This window comes from Varanus komodoensis, unplaced genomic scaffold, assembly GCF_004798865.1.
Source record: "Varanus komodoensis strain SLA01 unplaced genomic scaffold, ASM479886v1 scaffold5, whole genome shotgun sequence".
NCBI classification, from domain to species: Eukaryota; Metazoa; Chordata; class Lepidosauria; order Squamata; family Varanidae; genus Varanus; species Varanus komodoensis.
The window spans coordinates 40,496,465-40,516,040 of NW_025336087.1; the positions used below are offsets into that span (position 1 = coordinate 40,496,465).

A 19,576-nucleotide genomic window follows, 5' to 3' on the forward strand; every position below is an offset into this window, starting at 1 on the left:
TTCCCTTGCATTTCATTTTTGTAAAAGAAATGGCAGAGAAGAGGCAGCAATACTTTAGATTGGTTCTAGTCTTAGTTATACACCCAGTGAATCCAGTTAGTCATGAGAAACTTTTCAGTATGACTAAAGTCTGGAACAAACATGTTGTTTTCAAACAGAAACTTGGAATCATATGCTGCTTACCCCTGACATATTTCTGCATTTGCTTTACTAACATGCTCTCTGCAGGATATCAGCTAGGTTTGTGCTTTAAAAAAACTGCCCTTCCAAAGGAAGCATTCCATCCATTAAAATGCTTTTACCTGCTTCAGCTTTCTCTGCTGGGAATAAGTTGTTCAAAGTCTTTTAAAGGGCTTTCTCAGTACTTCAGAATATATATATTTTAAAAGTGCCTTCTCTAACTTCTAAATGCATTTCTAACACCTAGAAGAAGATTAGAGAAATATAAAATGGTGTGTGTGCATGCACATTGAGTGTGTGTTAGACAAACTCATTCAACTACCTATTTATTACAGATAATTCCTCCACAGAACAAAAGAATAGACCCAATCACCAGGGAACATTTTCATTGCACTGAGTCATGTTTGTGTTCTTGAACAAGTTGTTTTCAGCTAAATGGAAATGCTTGGTGGATTGTGCCAGTTGTCTTCCACATTTGGTGTGCAATCCTTGTTCAAACAAGACTTTTCCAGCTTTCCCTTTCCTGCCATTGACTGAAGGCTTCACCTGCAGATGCCAGAGCATCCATTGGGCAGAAGGTCCAATGAGAGAACAGACACACATTCAGCCTAGATTCTTACACATATAAGCCTGTTATGTCAGGCTCCTGGTGATGCAGAGAATCCTGCATGGATTCAGAAAGGGGCTTTTCTACACAAAGCATATCTGGTATGTTCATCATCCCTTGCTCATTGATTCCCAACACAGAGGGGACCATGATGTACCTGTCTACCATGTAGCTGTTCTATGTTAGGAGCCTATCAGAAGAAAGAGGGGGGACCCTAGATCAGCATCATGAATGTTGTTGCCAGAGCAGATCCCCTCTTGAGACACCAGGATACCGACTGCTTTGGTTGGGTTTTTTTTTTTTAGAATATCTTTGCCAAGCCACTTCTTTTAGTGGCATTCAACTGCTCTTCTTTGTCTCTTTGTCCATGTATGCAAAGAAGAGGGAGTGAAGGAGCTAATGGGATATGTGCACTAATCTCATTAGGTCCACCAAGGAGTAATTCTCAGTGAATTAAGTGGGACTTAAATACACTAGGCTGTAGCCTCGAGGAAAGGGAACACAAGTATTTTTCCTAGTAAATGCCTTTTGTGTGTGTGTGTGTGTGTGTGTGTGTGTGTGTGTGTGTGTGAATGCATTGGGTTTTCTGGGCATGCTGATGTGCAGGGTGTGTTCTCTGATTCTTTTCTCCAGGACACTTTGCATGCACTTGGCACGCTTAATTTCAGAGAGTTTATTCACTTGCCTTCCCTGTGCAATAGGGGCTCTTTTCAGAATAAAACAATGTAGCTTCAGAGGAGTGCTTTTGCATGGGTTATTATCAGTGATCTTGTCTTGTTAAAAGAATGGATTTTGAATGTTCGGTGAACTTGTTGCTGTGTCTGACAGTGGGTTACACCTGCACTGCAATGCTCTTCAGAAGGCATCCCTCTTCAGTTTGTGGACTTCCTCAGCCCTGTCCTAGAAAGTGAGACAAGCCAAGAGGAAGTCTGCAAACCCTCACACAGCCAGCAACCTTCTTCCGCATCGCTTTCTGCACAAGCAAAGGCTTCTGTACCCCGCGTGTGTGGGGTTCAGGTCCTGGAGAGGATCTTGCTGGGAACCGAGCCCAGGATACCCAAAGCAAGCCGTGCTGCTTTTCCATGTCATGTGCAGTAGCCTTTGTTCGTACTGCACATGAGACTGCATGTGATGTTGGAGAAGCTTGCCAGTGGCACAACCTCCTTCCCCGAGCATTTGCAGATTTCCTTTTGGCTCAGCTTTCTTTTGAAGATGGGGACATACATGGGAGGAAGATCACAAACACTATGATGGACTGATTCCATGGAACTTCAGCACAACCCCAATCCCATCACCACAGCAGCTTTAATTCAGTTCCAAGATGCATTGCTCCCTGCCTACTTTGTCTGCCTCTTTTTGATTGTTCCGGTTAGCAGGGCATCTTCTTTGCCCATCCCTCTTCTTTTCTTTTTTCCTCACTTCCCTCACCTGCCTTTTAATAAATGGATCTTCCCATAGAAATCACTCTTTCCTCCTGTGATCCTTCTGCACATTTAAACATCTTTGCCCACACCCTCTCCCACCCATCTTCACACTTCCCTCAGGGAAGATCTTCTGAGGGTCAGCTTTGAGCCGGAACTGTGAACACATTGAGTTTGCTGTCCCATTTATCCCCACAAAGAGCATATCTTTGCCCTCTGACTTTAACAACTGGGCACAGAGGCCTGCCTTTCTACCAGCCCACCTAACACCCCCTTCTCTTTACCCTTTGCCTTTGATCATCATGCACATTCCCTCCCCCTCAATGTTCAGTATTTGGGGCAGAATCACCCTCCGCCAATTGTTTTGTGCACAGGGATTCACACTCAGAATTTTAAGACCTAAGTGATCTGGGACAGATCTATGAGAACTTTCTTTCCACATTCAGTATAAAAAATGTCAAATTCTTTTTGTTCCCGATATAGAGAATTGAGCACATTTTGAATAATTCTTATCAAAACTGAGCTGAAACAAAATTCTCCCTAATTCTGATGAAACGTGCACAGGCTTTCCTTTCAGACCTTCCACCCAATGCATTAAGGTTTGGAAGACAACTGGCAGAAATGACCATGGTGGGAGTGGAACTAGGGCATTGCAATGTCCCTCTCCACTCCATGCAATATGTTGCCTATGTGGAGCCTAATTTCTGAAGGGTACAAGTGGCATGCTACTTACGCTACTCCACCTGTGGCTGTTCCCAAGGATCCCACCGCAATTCCATTGGCCATTCCACGCACAGTTCTATGGCTGGATGGTTGGCTTATAGGAAGGAGATAAAAAAAAATGCCTGCTCTTTCAAGAGATGCTGGAATATGTGAGGATTCTCATACGATTTTTTGTTTTATTTATTCATTCTAGGTTTTATTTTTGGTTCCTTATATAACATCTGCTTTATTTATTTGCCTTATGATTTGTATCTTGTTTTATTGAAGTTTGGTAGTTTATTTATGAATTTTGATTGTTATTGGTCCTTTCATAATTGTGACCTGTTGTGTTGTATATTGTATGGTTTATTATGTTTTATACAGATTTTATCTTAATGTAAGCCTCCCAGAGAGTCTATGGCTCTTGGTGCAGCATAGAAATTGAATGGATGGATAGACAAATGGATGGATGGATGAGTGAATGAATGAAACACCTGTGAGGATGAAGAACAGGATCCCTTGCTCTCTGACACAGACACACAAGAATTAGGGCAACACTGAGTTGGACAATAGCTCTCCCTAGTGTGCCAGCAAGTCTGAAGCAAGAGTGTTGGTGAGAGAATGTGGACAATTTGTTGTTGTTGTTAGTCGTGAAATCGTGTCTGACCCATTGCAACCCCATGGACAACATTCTTCCAGGCCTTCCTGTCCTCCACCATCTCCCAGAGTCCACTCAAGCTCACACCAACTGCTTCAGTGACTCCATTTAGCCACCTCATCCTCTGCTGTCCCCTTCTTCTTTTGCCATCTATTGTTCCCAGCATTAGGCTCTTCTCCAGGGAGTCCTTCCTTCTCATTAGGTGGCCAAAGTATTTGAGTTTCATCTTCAGTATCTGGCCTTCTAAAGAGAAGTCAGGGTTGATCTCCTCTAGGACTGACCGGTTTGATCCTCTTGCGGTCCAAGGGACTTGCAGGAGTCTTATCCAGCACCACAATTCAAAGGCCTCAATTCTTCAGTGCTCAGCCTTTCTTATTTTTTGTTTCATTTTGGTATACTGCAGTTGAGAGACCCCACCCCTACCCAGCCCCATCCCAGAAGTTGTAGTCCTTGTAGCAGCATCTCTCTTACTCTCTTGTCCATATCTTTTTCTTCTTAGTTTGTTTAGGTCAGGTGTGGGGATTATGTGGCATTCCAGATGCTGTTTGACTATAACTGTCAGAAACCCTAGCCAATGTAGCCAGTCCTGAGGGATTTATTGAAGTATTACATTTCTATCATGCCTTTCCTCCAAGGAGCATGAGGTGATGGGCATGATTCTCCTCCTCCTCCTCCTCCTCCTCCTCCTTGTCATCTTTGCAACAACACTGTGAAGGTTGACCAGCCAAAAGTGAACGTTTGGGTTACATGGGAAACAGAACCCTGGTCTTCCCAATTTTAGTCCAAAACTCTTGTCTGAATGCTGAATATTGTAATCCAACAATATCCCTAGCCTAGGTAGATTGCAGTTCATCTAGGAATGGACTGGAAAAGGTGAGGTTTGCAAGACTGTAGAGAAGGTGAGACTCACCTATTATTCATGGGTTAACTGCTTCTTCAGAAAAAAGAAGAGGTTCAGGAGGAACCCATGGCTGAGGTCTCTCACTTCAAAATGCCACCTCCCATACCGGTACATGGCTTGTGAACAAAAACATAAAATATTTGAGACTGGACTCAATACTGATAATCTGTTTGGTTTTGTTTTCTCAAATGGTGAGTTTCTGCTTTCAGAGCTTGACTCCACAGTTCTCTTGTTTTGAGAGCTGAAGAATTCCATCTGAGCTAGGTCAGCATCTACATCGCTGCTTCACCATGGAAAACAACTAGTTGGAGTCTCCCTGAGCAACTCTGCATGAGCAGAGCATTGCAACCAAGACTTAGATGAAACATAATGAAAGTATTCAGAGCATTAGTGAAAACATTTTTTAAGAAGAATGGAAATGCTTTTCATCAAAAATGAAAACTTGCCTGGATGGATAGTTTCAATTTTGCTTTAAATTAATTATTGATCGCTCAGGTTTTGAAAATGAACCATCCTCTCTTAGCTTTTTCCACTCTGGTGGTACTAATTGTACCTTATTTTTTTAAAAAAGTTCTATTTGAAGATAAATAATGTCACTGCGTTGTAAGGTTATTTTAAGTATCTCTTCAAGTCACCATTTTCTCAAATCCTAAGTATAAATAATAGCGTGGAAATGCACAAAAGAGAAGTCTGATGGCTCATTTTCTTTTAAGAACAATCATTTCAGGAAAAGCCAGTTTAAAGTGAAGAAGTGATGTGTGTTCAACCAACTCTATATTGTAGTTTCCCCACTCTGAAATTTCCTCCCACAAATGGCTCTTTGGTTTCTTCTGTTACTGAGAGTGATTCAAATACATTCACTTGGCAAGACGTGTCTGAAAAAAATTACACAGCAAGTAACATTAGACTCTGAAAAACTTATTCATTTGTTTGGAGGTTGGAACTTGTACCACTACATTTGGGAGAGAGTGTAATGGATCTATTCTACTCTACCAATAATCCAGAACAATTTTTTAAAGGCCACTTTGGAGAAGCCTGATGTAGAACACAGAGAACCATATGCCAATCTATGAATACATATTAATTGTATGTATCACAAACCGTGGATGGTCCATTTATTGCCTACCATGTGAAGGCAATGCATTGTGTAGAGTGACCCAGGGAATCCTTAAGATGTTATTTCAATTTTGTCATTAATTGTGGAGAGGGGATAATGTAGAATGTTGGATAAATGTGATACTGGAACAACTCTGGTAATGAGTGAGTCGAGAAAGGGATTAAGAATGAGCAGAACTAGGCATTTTTGGGAAAAGGTGAATTCCTTGAGATCCACAGGTGCTTGAAGGATCAGTCAGCTGCCTTGTTGGGAAAACTGCAGAAACACAGTGAGAACAACCAGGAGTTGACCAAAGGAACTAAGTAAGGAAAGGGTTACTGGATGGAGGGTACATTGGAGAAGACTGGAGAGCTTTTGACCATGGAAAGGAAGGAAGACTGTGTGACAGATCAGGAGGACAAGCAGGAGACAAGCCTCTTAATTCAGGCAATGTGAGGTATGTGGGGACAAGCGCTGAAGTTGAAGCCAGTTGGGCCCAAGCCAAGATTGGATGAAAAAAAAAGTGCAGGAAAGAAGCAAGAACCAGGGCAGAATAGCTAGAAGGAGGAAGGGAAATAGAGTTGCAAGAACTTTATTTTTGAATTAATTTTTCAATGTGTGCTTCAACAATGCAAAATAAAGCGAAACAAAGCGATATAACCATGCAAATTTTGAATAGATCAGCTTCAGTTCATGCATGGATGTGTGTGTGAATACAGGTTTCTGAGAATTACATGTAAACTTCCAATAAAGCAGTCTGAATATCAAATCAGTATCTATTTAATGGTGACATCTATACACTCCCCATTCAAATCTTGAACAGTTAATTTCAGTTTGATTAACTTTGCATTTCTAAAGCTGAAGTTTTAAACATTCCTCTGTAGTGGTTTGCTGGTAGATTCCTGCAAACTGCCTACCCACCTTGTCTCCATCTTGTCAGGATGTATTGCAAAGTTTTTTCCCCACATCATTCCATTAGTACATCCAGACAAGAGTTCAGCACCTCCAAAACATCACCTGGTATGGATGATACTGAGAAATAGAGTTGCTTCAAATGGCTGTTGAAACTTGGTAAACAGCATGGAACCTTGGTGAACATTATGGAGATCTCCATAATGTTCAAATGACATAGGACGGGGTAGAAATTCCCCAATAGTATATTCTGAAACCAACCCCATATGTAAAAGTAGAACTACTGTAAAATCCACTATTATCCTTATTATCCTTTTGGCATCAGGCAAAAACATTCTTGTTCACCAGACATTTTACATATTAATAGCCAGGAAAGAAATATTTATTTATACCTTGTATTACTGCTGCTACATTGTGAGGCTATATGGAATTACTGCTGTTTGTAATTTTTTAGGACTGGTCTTATTGTTTTATGTTTAAATTGGATATTTTAGTGTTTGCATTTGGGGTTTTAACATTTGCAAACTGCCCAGAGAACTCTTTGGGCTATTGGGGAACATATATATGCAATTAACAAACGAATGAACAAATGGCCTGTAGCACCAACCTGGAGGTGTTCCAGCAAGATACCTTACTTGATGGTTTCCAAAGCTGCTAAGATGTCCATAGGAATCTAGCTTACACTGAGTCAACCCACTGGTCCATCTAGCCCAATATTGTCAACACTGATTGTAAGTGGCTCTCCAGAGTTTCGAGCAAGTTCTCTGCTACTGATCTGCAACTTGTCCTGTGGGATATTGAGGGGAATGGTGGGGTTTCCTAACCCTGTGCTCTTCCAACAGAGGTTCTGTCTGTGTTCTGACAGAGGTTACCCATCTGGGAAGCCAAGGCTACTTTAGTGCCAAACCACAGCCTAAATCCAGACTGAAATGGATTTTAGCATAATAATATGTTTCATCTGTTCAGCTTGTCTATCCGTGATGGATGGTGCTGATACTAGGTTGGTAGAAAGGAAAATCCCATTTGCAGCATCAGTAATTATATCTTAAAAATCATTTGCTTTTTAAATATGAAAACACCGATTTTAATTTGGGCAACAGTTACACTGCTGTACGTGGGTATTTGCCAGGTGGAAAAATAAATGAAGCGCATAATGATAATATGCTGCCTTACACAAACATAATGGGAATGGGGATATAAAGAGAGTGACAGTTTAATAATCTAGTGTGAATTCATAAGGCAGACTTATTTCATAGGTGAATGACATTCCAAGAAGTTATCAAATTTGTTTGTGGATCCTATATGACAATATAAGGGAACAAATCCATTTGAAAAACATGCTTCCCCCTCTCCTTAACAGAATATCATTTTCCTTCTATATGGGAAACCACATTTATTTCAGTTCATTTAATCATAAGACTACTTTCTCTTTCGAGGTCTTAATGTTTCCTTTAAGACATCTGGTATGCATTTTAAGAATTTCTATGTTGAAATAAGCTTACTTTTCAGTTCACAAAATGTTTGCAACTATTGGTAAAGTTAAACAAAGCATTTATCCTGCATCCTTTGTCTCCAAAATGCACTACCGCTTTGATGTGGTATGCAGCTTCCAAAACATTATGTCCGTGCCTGTTTATAATAAAATGAAAATTAGCTTGTATCCTGGATTATAGGAAGCAGGGGATGGGGAAAAATTTAGGAGTAGTGAGGACTACCAAGGGAGGGACTACCAGAAGCAATTTTCAGTGTCAGAACTCAGATCTAGGCCAAATAAAATACTGGCGCAGTCCATTTTCTTCAAAATTGCCCCCCACACCCCATTCACTACCACATGCTTGCAACGCATGTACAGAGCTGAGATCAGAAATGAGACCTTCAGGAAATGAGCATGGTTAGAGCCACAGCACCACCTGCTAAGCTATCAACCGTAGAGGCATACAGAATGTGATTAGACTGTGTTGCTTAGCAGGAGTAATAATTTTTAAATTCCGCTCACACTGTAATACTCATTCTGCATGCATCCCAGCACCTTTAAAATCAATGCCAGTTTTACCACTGTTTTCAATGGACCAAGGACTGAACTCTCTAAATATGCCTGATCGCTGTATCTGATGTAAAGTGAATTGGCTTAAAATATCTCCAAGACAGAGAAAATGACTGCATACCTGAATATTGCAAACAGGGAGGTTATCTTATTACGCAGAATATTTTATTTATCTAAAACAGTCAGCAAGAGCTGTCCTTGCATGTTTTAAGATGATAACAAGTATCTGATGGGAAATGCTTTGTATTGCTAACAAATTAGAATTTTAATCTGCCATGCTGTGTTATCCGTTTGGATTGTGTTCTATCTCCTGTGGATGGCATATTACAAATCTGCCATTTTAAGAAGCAGCTAACAACTTCACATACCCAGCCATCATTGTAACCAATGACTCCCTTATGTCTGAGCACAGACGGTGAATAACTACAGGTGATCCAGAAATGTAGGCATTTCATTGAGAAGGAAGGAAGGACTGAATGCCTTTCGCTGGGACATCCCAACACATAGCAAACATTGGACCCCTTAATCTGTACCTTGAGGAGGGATGAACAAGCCTGTAAATTTTGGTTTCTCTGTTTCTCACATTTCTAGTCTGAGGTTCAGTTCATCTTGAATGTTGAGGTTTCAGGGCTTTTTTAGGGTTTCATGAAAATCATAAGCATTTTGATGAACATGCCTCCTAACACATTCATAGCTGTATGTACTTTTATTTAATATATACATTTTGGTAAGCAATTTTTCTAATACAACTAATTTTAACATTCTATTTCTGAAATTTTGTGCCAATTTTTAAATTGGAAAACTCCATTGCAAAATTCAGAGGTGGGCAAATGTTAAAGGACAGCTGCGTTTCTATTTGCATAGCAGATTGAAAATGCAAAATTAACAACACATTTCTCTCCCTTCACTAACTCTGTTTGGCAAATGTCCAGCTTGGCTTAAGTTAATCAGTTTCTGAACAGAGCTCCATATTAACTTAGAAGAAATCGCTCTTGAATTTAAATCTTTATTTTTTGAACAACTTAGCAAATGCTAAAAAAGCAATCTTATTTTCTGATTTAGAAGTATGTTAATTAAAAATGAGAACTGGACATTGAGAAGGTGATCTTTGGGTTATGCAATAAGATGGAAGGGCATATTGGACATGAAACATACTGACCTTGTCCATATCCTTCAAAAACAATAATTATTTTAAATTTAACCATTCCTGAAATTAAGTTGGGTCTGAGTTGCGTCTGCTTCATGTGGAACACTTGTCTTTTCCTTTATTGACTGAATGCAGTACAACCAGATCACAATGTTTTTACATGCAACTGAGTTCTGAATGTGGCATCAGAGGAGGTCTGAGGAGGACATTTAAGGTTACTTGAAGCTCACTTGAACTGGATGGGAAATTTTGACTGGGAATCCAAACCAGCTTCCGTTCCATCTCATGTTCTGAAATATTAACAGTGGACTGCACTGCAGGGCTGTCATAAACTAATCTGTCTCAGCACCCCATGCCAAACATACTGTGGATGTGCAAATACTGAGCCACACTTCAGGGTTGGGAGAGGGAGAGAGAGAGCGATTTTCAACTGCCCACCTTTCACTCTTCCATGTCTTACTGCTTCTGCATGCTTATATTTAAACCATACTCTTGTAACTAGTGAAACTAGTAAACATGGAGATCTGTAATTAGGAAGCATTTGTGGCATCACTATGAAAACATGACTCCTTTAGATCTTCGTTGTGTTTCTTGCCAATTTAATGTTTATAATCTTGCCATATTTATGGTGACCTGATGCAGGGTCAGGGCCATAGGTGCTTGCTTCAAGCTGCAGTCCTATGCATATTTCCCTGAGAGTAACTTCCATACAGCTCAACAGGGGTCATTTCTGCAAATGCCTCTCAGGTCTCTCAAGCACCATCCTCCTTCCTGTACTCCGAAGGTTTTTAAACGGCCGCCATCATGAGCAAAGTCAACATATACTCCATCAGCCTCTGGCACTGCTGGTGCCACAAACAACTGACTGTCCGATTTCTCCTCCTGCCCCTTTCTCTGAAGACTGTTTGAGTTAACTCTGCAACCTGACCACCCTTCAGGTCTGACTTCTGAAAGTGCACTTCAGCTTTGCCACGGGTGCTTGCAGATTGGTATCCCAAGGACTGAGCAAAACTTTGTGGAATATATAGGATTGCACTATCAGTCTTTAATGGAGTAATCCTACATATGTTCTCTCAGTGGGATTTACTCCCAGCTAAATGTGCATAAAATTTCTGCCTAATTCACTAATTTTTTAGTAATGAATGGGATTGGTCTGTGATATAGTAAAGCTAAGAACGTGCTATGACTGTAGCTTTGAACCATAGCCCAGAATGCATGTGTTGGAAAAGAATGACATTTGAAGTGTAAATAGACGTCATTTTCATGTGAAGGCTGCAGATGCCAAGTCTCACATATTTCCTGTATTCCTAAGTCCTTCAGATTTTGCACATAGAACCTTTGCTGAGATGCAGTTTGGAAAAAACAAAACAAAACAACTCTCTCTTTCTCATTAAATCTGCACTGAGATTATACTGCCTTGTAAATTAGGCTTTTGGTAACTTGAATGAGCCTTAATGTGGTTGATGGGCGAATATTTATTTATATGTTGATCCACTGGCTTCTGTGTCTGCCTTTTATCTTCCCCAGGCCTTTCATTTTAATTGCGCTTCCCTCCTCCCTTCCCATATGATCACTTCTCTCCATTTTCCTCTTTTGGCTTGCTGTGCTCATTTTCAGACATCTGTTTTTTAAACTGCTACTATTATAAGTAAAGTCAATATACCACTCCATCAGCCCCTGGCACCACTGGTACCACAAGCAACTGTCTGTCTGATTCCCCCCACCCCTCCTTTCCCTGAAGACTGTTTGCGTTAACTCTGCAACCTGTTCACTCTTAAGGCCTGAAGTCTGAAAGTCTGTTTCAGCGTTGCCACTGGTGCTTGCAGATTAAGCATCCCAGTGACTGAGCACAACTTTGAGGAATGCATATGGACCTTTTGTCTGTGTTTGATTCAACCCTAGATGTATGCAAATGATGATATGCCTATACTATCATTACTCTTCATCATGGCCAGAAAGAACACACTAGTTATTTTAAATCAGTTCATGAAACTCAACTTTCTTTCTGTTATTTGCCTCTCACCTCTGCCCAGGATCTCCCCACAGTGCTCCTTGCCTTCTCATGCATCAGCTACAAATGCCCAGATCAACACAAAATGTGACAATAATAACATGACACTTTTCAGGTGACAGGACTGCAAACTGCAACTGGGGAGGAAGTGGCATTTCCGAATGCCTGGCTATGTGGAAAAACTGCTATGGGGCAGAATCCTGTTCCCCACTGTGCAAGTGTGTTTTGACTTGGAGAAAGATTTTCATGTAGGGATGCATTTGGAAATGGCATCCCCTTGTGCAGAGCTATTGCACATTTTGGAGCAGTGCTTTCCATCCTATCCCTTCAGCTACTGCATGGGCAGGCCAGCCTAGAAATAGCAAATGAGAGAGATGAGTCCGGAGATGAAGGAGCAAGGTGTACCACTTCGTTAAGTAACAGGTTGGGAGATTTTTGAGCGTTTTCCAATAAATGATTATACTAGAGAAAAATATTTTGCATCTACTTCTTCCCAAATAGTTTACTTAGGCATATCTGAGGAAGTTATTCCACTTTGCTTTTTGTTTTTGTTTTAACCAGGACTTACCATGTTCATGCCATCTGGATAGAACACACATTCAGACACAATTTGCAGTCAAAACCTGTGCATTTCTGACCTGGATCCACATTCACCCAAAGGTTTTTGACTGCATCCATACATGTGAAAAATGCCTTCTTTTGAAAAAAATACACAGAAAGAAGCTTTAATGAATGGGAGGAGAATGTGTACAGTTCAAAGATGTGCACAACTGATGTAAACATTTGGAAAAATACACATGAAAATAGGCACAAAAGTTCATGTAGAAAGAGAACCAAATCAAACTCAATCTGATCTGGAGATGTTACTTAATATCTCAATATGGCATTGAATATGACTGAATAGTCAAAGTGGTATCTTAAGATCTTCAACAAAGGGGAGTTCTGGCTTGTACGCATGTCCCTAATTTTACTACATTATGGAGCTCTAACATTTTGAGAAATTGTGCTAAATTCAGTTGCAGGTTTCTGGGTATATCATGGTGATTAAAACGTAGTCTTCATGTGTTAAAAAGTGCACTCTTTGTTGTTACTGCTGTTGCCATCATACACAGGGCTGAGCACACTGTCCAAAACACTCAGCATGTTTTGTTTAAGGATTCTTGCAGGCCTTTGGAATTGTATTTGTTCTTTCTTGAAACAACTTTTTTGAACCCAGGAGCCACATGTGATTCTCACATGGGTTTGGGAGGTGCACACACATCGCTGGAGAAGGTACTTCAGTCTAGTGATGCTGAGGTGGGGAGATCACACTTAAGCGTTCAATGGCTGTATGCAACAACCATGGCCCAGATTGTGCTGTTCTGGCCTACAAGAAGCATTAACAGAAGATATATTTGTTTGCATAAGCTATTATACTTAATAGTAGATGCATTACACTATTACCGGAGCCTGAATATAACAGCCTGAAAATCTCTGTTTTCATTTTGAAAAGGCTTTCCAGCCATCATAAGTAAAGTTGAAAGCTCAGAAAGGTGTATGTAAATCTAACAAAGGCTTAGAAATTGGAAAACCTACAGGTAGTAAGGTCATTAATATCCTCTACAATACTTTTAGTTTCTCTTCTAGCCCTAATCTTGAACTAGTGTAGAATAGTGACAGGGGTAATAATTCCAAGCTTGTTTAGACAGAAGAGAGACCTACAACTCCCAGTATGGTTGGCTGGGGAAGGCTGGGAATCATAGGACCTTCCATTGACACATGGATGGGATAGCACCCTGAGCCATAAATTGTTACGTCTCCATTTCAGATAATTCTGTGGGTTCAGACAACCTGGTAGCCCACATTTCAGCAAGAATCTCCATTCCATTTGTACTAGCCCCTGAATGTGAGTGATTGTATTGTCTCAATCCAGTTCACAAATACATTGTGAACCCTTTAAGGATGGCCAGACACACTGATGGCATTCATCTCTGAAAACAGCAATCGCATCTCAAGCATTGCAGTTCATTCATTCAGTTAACACCAAGATTTACATGAATTTATTAGGGGCTTGGCTGAATCAAATGCAGTGGATCATGTTATTATATGACTTCAAGGAGGAGTCTGCTCTCTGTTGGGCATGGATAAGGTAAAGGTGAAGGAAGATTTCCTCTTGACATTAAGTCCAGTCATGCCTGACTCTAGGGGGCGGTGCTCATCTCCATTTCCTAGCCGAGGGAGCCAGCGTTTGTCCATAGACTGTCTCCATGGTCATGTGGCCGGCATGGCTAAACACCGAAGTGCATGGAATGCTGTTTCCTGCCCACCAAAGTGGTACCTTTTTATCTACTTGCATTTGCATGCTTTCAAACTGCAAGGTTGGCAGGAGCTGGGATGGAGCAACGGGAACTCACCCCGTTGTGCAGGTTCGAACTGGTGACCTTTTGATCAACCAGCCCAGCAGCACAGCAGTTTAAACCACTGCACCGCCTGCAGTCCCTGTGCAGGGATAGATGAACCCATTAATTTTGCTTTCTTGTACATTGATTGTTTAATCTCAATTTCTTTTTGTCAAGAATATGGATAACTTGGCAATTTTTAAACAATTCTTTTCAAAATGCAGACAGAAATATTTATTTGTTATTTGTTTTTTGGCGCCAGGCCAAGACCTTTTTATTTAAACGATATTTTAACTGGTAATTGTTTTTATTTATTGGGTTTCTATAGCTCTGCTGAGATGTATCCGGATTTTTAAACTTTATTCAACATTTGTTTATTTGCTTTGTAAACCGTCCCGAGGCTTGTTGCAAAGGGGGCGGCATAAAAATGCTTTCAATAAATAAATAAATAAATAAATAAATAAATAAATAAATAAATAAAATTTTTCTAACCTGTCTGCACCAGCCAAAATTCAATATGTGCATCTCTTCCAAATATGGAGAAGGCCATGCTATATCAGCATTCCATGTAGCTGTTAAAGATGTAGATCCCATAACAAATGTTGCAATCTTAATTCAGCATTCAACCCCATGCTATGAACACAGCACCCAAAGCCTTGGGTTTGGATGGTAAGAACTGCCAGTTTCTCCCCTCTGTCTTTCAAGTTCTTTTTGTCCTTAGTGCAGCAAACTTAGATATTTGTTGATGTGTACCTCACCTTTCTACCAGGAAGATGGTTCTCTAGCTGGTTTACTGTTGTAACTATAAAATTTAAATGAAACAGTAATAAAACAAATACTTTGAATGCAATTGAAAACTATAACAGAAAAATAAGCAATACCTAGCCCAACAGGTCAACATACACACCTAAGTCCTGCTTAAACAACAATATCTGTTCCTGCCAACAAAAGGACAACAGAGTGTGATCCAACTTAGTCTTCCTTAGCAAGGAGGTCCGCAATTTGGGAGTAGCTACTGAGAAAACTCTCCGGCATGTCCCCACCAAGAACACCTTTGAAAGTAGTGGTCCTGAAATAAGGGCCTCTCCCAAAAGTCTTGTATGGGAGAATATGTATTTTCAAGGAGTCTTGTTCCAAGCTATATAGGACTTTACAGAAAACTAGCACTTCATTGTACCCAGCAACAAACCAGTAGACAGAAAAGCTATAATAACATGGGAGTGAAATGCTACCAGTTACTGGCCCTGATGAACAATTTGGCCACAGCGTTCTGGATCAACTGAAGTTTCTGAAGAGGTTCCAAAGGTTTGTTAATAGTAGTCCAAACAGGATGCAATTAAGGCATGTGTGGCTGTGGCCAGATGAACATGTCTGGGGATGAATGCAATTGACCGGCTAGCTTCAGCTTACAAATGTACTTCTGAAATGTGCATTGTGAATTCTGGTGGATTCTTGTCAAAACCAAAGAGAAATACAGTTCTTGCTCAATCCTACTGTTGTGTTCTAATGTCACCAAAGCATATTGCTAGAGGAGGTATTATGAATTTCCCAGATAACAAGAATTAAGCAAAGCATGAAGCATATGATCCTATGCAATCTCTAAAAGCCAATGTTTCAAGCTTAATGTCATTTTGGGAGATCTGTAACATACAGAACTAAGACTGTTATACATCAGGCACATCATGAGAAGGCAAGACTCTCTGGGGAAGATAGTCGTGTTAGGGAAAGTCAAAGGCAGAAGGCATAAAGGAAAACCAAATATAAGATGGACTGAATCCATAGAGGAAGCCACTGCCTTGAACTTTGGGTAGATGAATGGAGCTGTCGTGGACTAGACATTTTGGAGGGCTTTCATTCATAAGGCCATTATGGATTGAAAATGACTTAATGGCACTTCCCAGGCCCCTGCAGCAGACAGAATGCTAGTACAGAGGGACAGTGCACAAGCAGGTCTTACATTCTTGTTTCAAAGATCTGTGCTCAAAGGAATATTTCAGCAGACTAAGTGATCGACTGGGGGGAAAAAATCTTTATTTCAGCATCCTGGATGTGAACTGATTTGTATGAACACAGCTCCCATAGAGAAGAGAAACAAAGTTACTTGAACCCCCTGTACAGATATTGTAAAAGATTGTGCACTAATAGTTCTCATCATGATTTGTTGTACACAGATAATTGTTTTCTTATTTCCTTACTTTCTAAAATATTATTGTATTTGGGAGGATACAAAATGAATTAGAATTAATTCCTTCTTAAACTGCAGAAATGATATTGTAAACACTTTAGCTCCATTGAACAGCCTTCTTGAAAGATCAGAAAATGCATCATTGATCCTCTTTTTTCTGCTGGCTACAGTCAAGGATACTACCACCCTCAGTACTGAACCACCAAGTATACTTGAATATGTTAGTCACTTTACAGACACTGTTGGTTTTAATAATTTTCCAACCTTTACTGAACAGCAAATTCCAACAAAGTGTGATCAGGGCAGGGTTGTGTTCAACTTTTCTTTGGGTTTTCATTCAATCTCCTTTCAGCTAAAACTAGAGCAGGTATTGATTCTCAATTTATTTATTTATTTGCAAATATAAATGAAGAAAGAATGTGTGTTCTATTTAGCAATCAAGCTGGAAAAAGATTTAACATCCAAAAATATTGATTAGGATCTGCATGCTTCTGTGCCATTGATTGTGAACCACTGGTCAATCCTTTTTTTTTTTTTTTTTTTTTGAAACACTGTTGCTTTGTGTAAAAAGCTGAAGACTCGCATACTAATAATTGTCCAATAATGATTTCATGTCTCTTCTGCATTTCAGACACTCATGCATGCACACAAAATTCTCCACTTAGAGTGTCCTCAAACTAATTTAATGCAGGATAGAAATTAAAAAAATAAATAATAAATAAAACTATTGATATAACAAAGATGCCCACTTACTCAAGCACCTAGTTTATTTTTAAATGGGATTTTCTTTAAATCTCTCTTTCTCTCTATCCAGAGATAGTTATCATTGGCAGCGTGATGGCCCTTTAACACTGAGCGATATATATGGCATATGTTCAGGCCATACATAGCTTGGTGTTACTCAAGCTGAAGCTGTACTGGCAGGTGTCAGTTGTGGGGGCCATAAATAGAAGCTAGCAAGCTCTGCGCCATTCATCAAGTCTGTCTTGCAGGTAAGGTTAGAACAAGGTGTACAGAAAGACTCAGGGAACCCTGTAAATTACATCATGATAATCTGATGAAATATTGATCAAACAAAAAGTGCCAGCTCAGTTCTGGTACTTGTAATAGACCCAAGACAAACATTGTGAGAAACGTGATCAGAGATGTATAAGGTCAATTCTGAAGTTTGCCGATGTTCTATTTTAGTTATGGTTTTCAGCAGTCCTTGTTTAAGTGTGTAAGCCTAAAGCGTGATGTTTTTCTCTAACAGATAATTGTGATGATCCGCTGGTGTCTGCCTTGCCTCAATCATCATTCAGTAGTTCATCAGAGCTGTCCAGCAGTCACAGTCCAGGATTCGCAAGGCTTAATCGAAGAGATGGTGAGTATTTCCTCTGTTCCTCTTAATTTCTGAATGTTTACCGAAGACAAATGAACAATTTGATATCTTGCATGGGGTGTTAAATTGGAAGTATGCATTTTTCAGTATTATATTCTCTTTCATGGTTGAGGTTAGTACAAATATATTTTTTCCAAAGATCCAGACATTTATTACCATAGTTAGGCCACTTTGCCAAGAAACTAGCACATGGTATTAGAGTACCACATATTTCTAATTCTAGTGGTTGGTAGGTCCATCCAATTTAGAATATTTACTTCTGCTTATACAAATGGCTTACATTTGTGCATTTGAACTGGAAAAGCTAGAAAAGCAATACAAACATCTATGAGCCTTTGTTTTGGTAGGGTGCAAATAGAGACTATGTTCAGATGAACTTCCAAACCATTGTCTGGAGCACCAGAAACTATTCTTACTCTTGCCTACCCTGCTCTCCTCTCCTCTCCTCTCCTCACACAGTGTAATTATTTTCTAGTAGTTTGATCAGTCTATAATTTGCAATTGCACCTGAATGCGGAAACCTATGAACACAACAGGATCATCATCCTGGGTTTTATTCTAATGATCAATCTTGGTTTGTAGGAAAACTGCAGTTTGCGACCTTTTGATCAAACTTTAGTTTGTCATTTTTTGACATGGTGACAAATAATGCTTTGAATAAATCAGGAAGTAATCCATTAAGCCACACATACAAGGTTTGTTTTTGTTTAGTTGCAAAGATGTGCCCGACCCATCACAACCCCAAGGACAACATTCCTCCAGGCTTTTCTGTCCTCCACCATCCCTCAGTGTCCACCCAATCCCACACCCACTGCCCCAGTGACTCCATCCAGCCACCTCATCTTCTGATGCAAGGATTTACCAGTGCACTATTAAGGAAGGCATTTGCCAGCTTATACTTTCAAACCAGCATATCTGTTGAAAGAAGGTTATTTATTTATTTGCATATATTTATAGGCTGCCTATAATTGCTGAGGCCTTCCTAGGCGGATGGTTTCTAATATCCCTACAGAATAGAGCTCATATCCCTTTGGCCAGGGATAGCTGGACACTTTGACAGTTATGTCCTACCATGTCTTTTATGACACTATAAGAAGGAAGTAGTTTGCTCAGATTATTGGTAACTTCTTGGCTCAAAAGCAGAATATATATATATTAGCTCAAAAGTGTGTGTGTGTGTGTGTGTGTGCACGTACATGCTGGTGGCTATATTTCCTTGTGTTAGTTATTAAGTGGATATTTTTGCTACACTATCTTTTAAAATGCAAAAAAAAAAAAACCACTTTATCCATTAATTCTGTTAGATATCAAGCCAAATCATATTTCAGGCTTCTTTTAGTATTTTGCCTATCCATTGGGTTGTAACTGTTTAATGTATTTTGTGCTTACAGTTTTGTTCTACTTAGTGTATATGCTTAAATCTTGTCCTTTTCATGATAAGACAGTGGTCACAACAATAAAATTTACTACTACTGATGCTGCAGTAACAAACATGCATAGGACTGTGTACATAAAATACTGGAATTCTGCTCTTTTCTTTTGAGTAATTAGTCACCAGAAATTGATTTTAGTGGGTTTCAAAAGTTTAACAAAAATGTATGTTGATTCTATGAACACCAAAATGTGTTAGCTCTCTGTTTCAACTTTCCATATTTCCTGTTTAGGATTATATTGGATAGACTTGGTGTAAGGTATAATGGCAGAGACTTACTCCATATTAATGTCCTCAAAAGCAAAGACTTTATCCACTCAGAATTAAAAAGCAGTCCATGCTATTTTTCTGAATAGCTAGAATGATTAAGCTGTCTGATTATTCTCCTCTTTAAATATTTCTCCAAAGATTAATTATATACTGCATGCCTTGAATGAATGTTATTGATATGTTCTACCTTCCATTTCCATATGATTAAATATTTCGACATGAAGGCCAAGTGATTTGAGAGTATTTGTTTC

General features: G+C 39.7%; 1 protein-coding gene across 1 annotated transcript in view; it reads left to right on the top strand.

Annotated features, from left to right (window-relative positions):
- The window catches only part of LOC123031393 (contactin-associated protein-like 4), a 252,751-nt gene that overhangs the window by 37,039 nt on the left and 196,136 nt on the right, over window positions 1–19,576 (top strand). Inside the window, exon 2 of the mRNA XM_044446298.1 lies at window positions 17,495–17,605. Coding sequence (XP_044302233.1) covers window positions 17,495–17,605 — 111 coding nt within the window. The remainder of the gene's footprint in view (window positions 1–17,494; window positions 17,606–19,576) is intronic.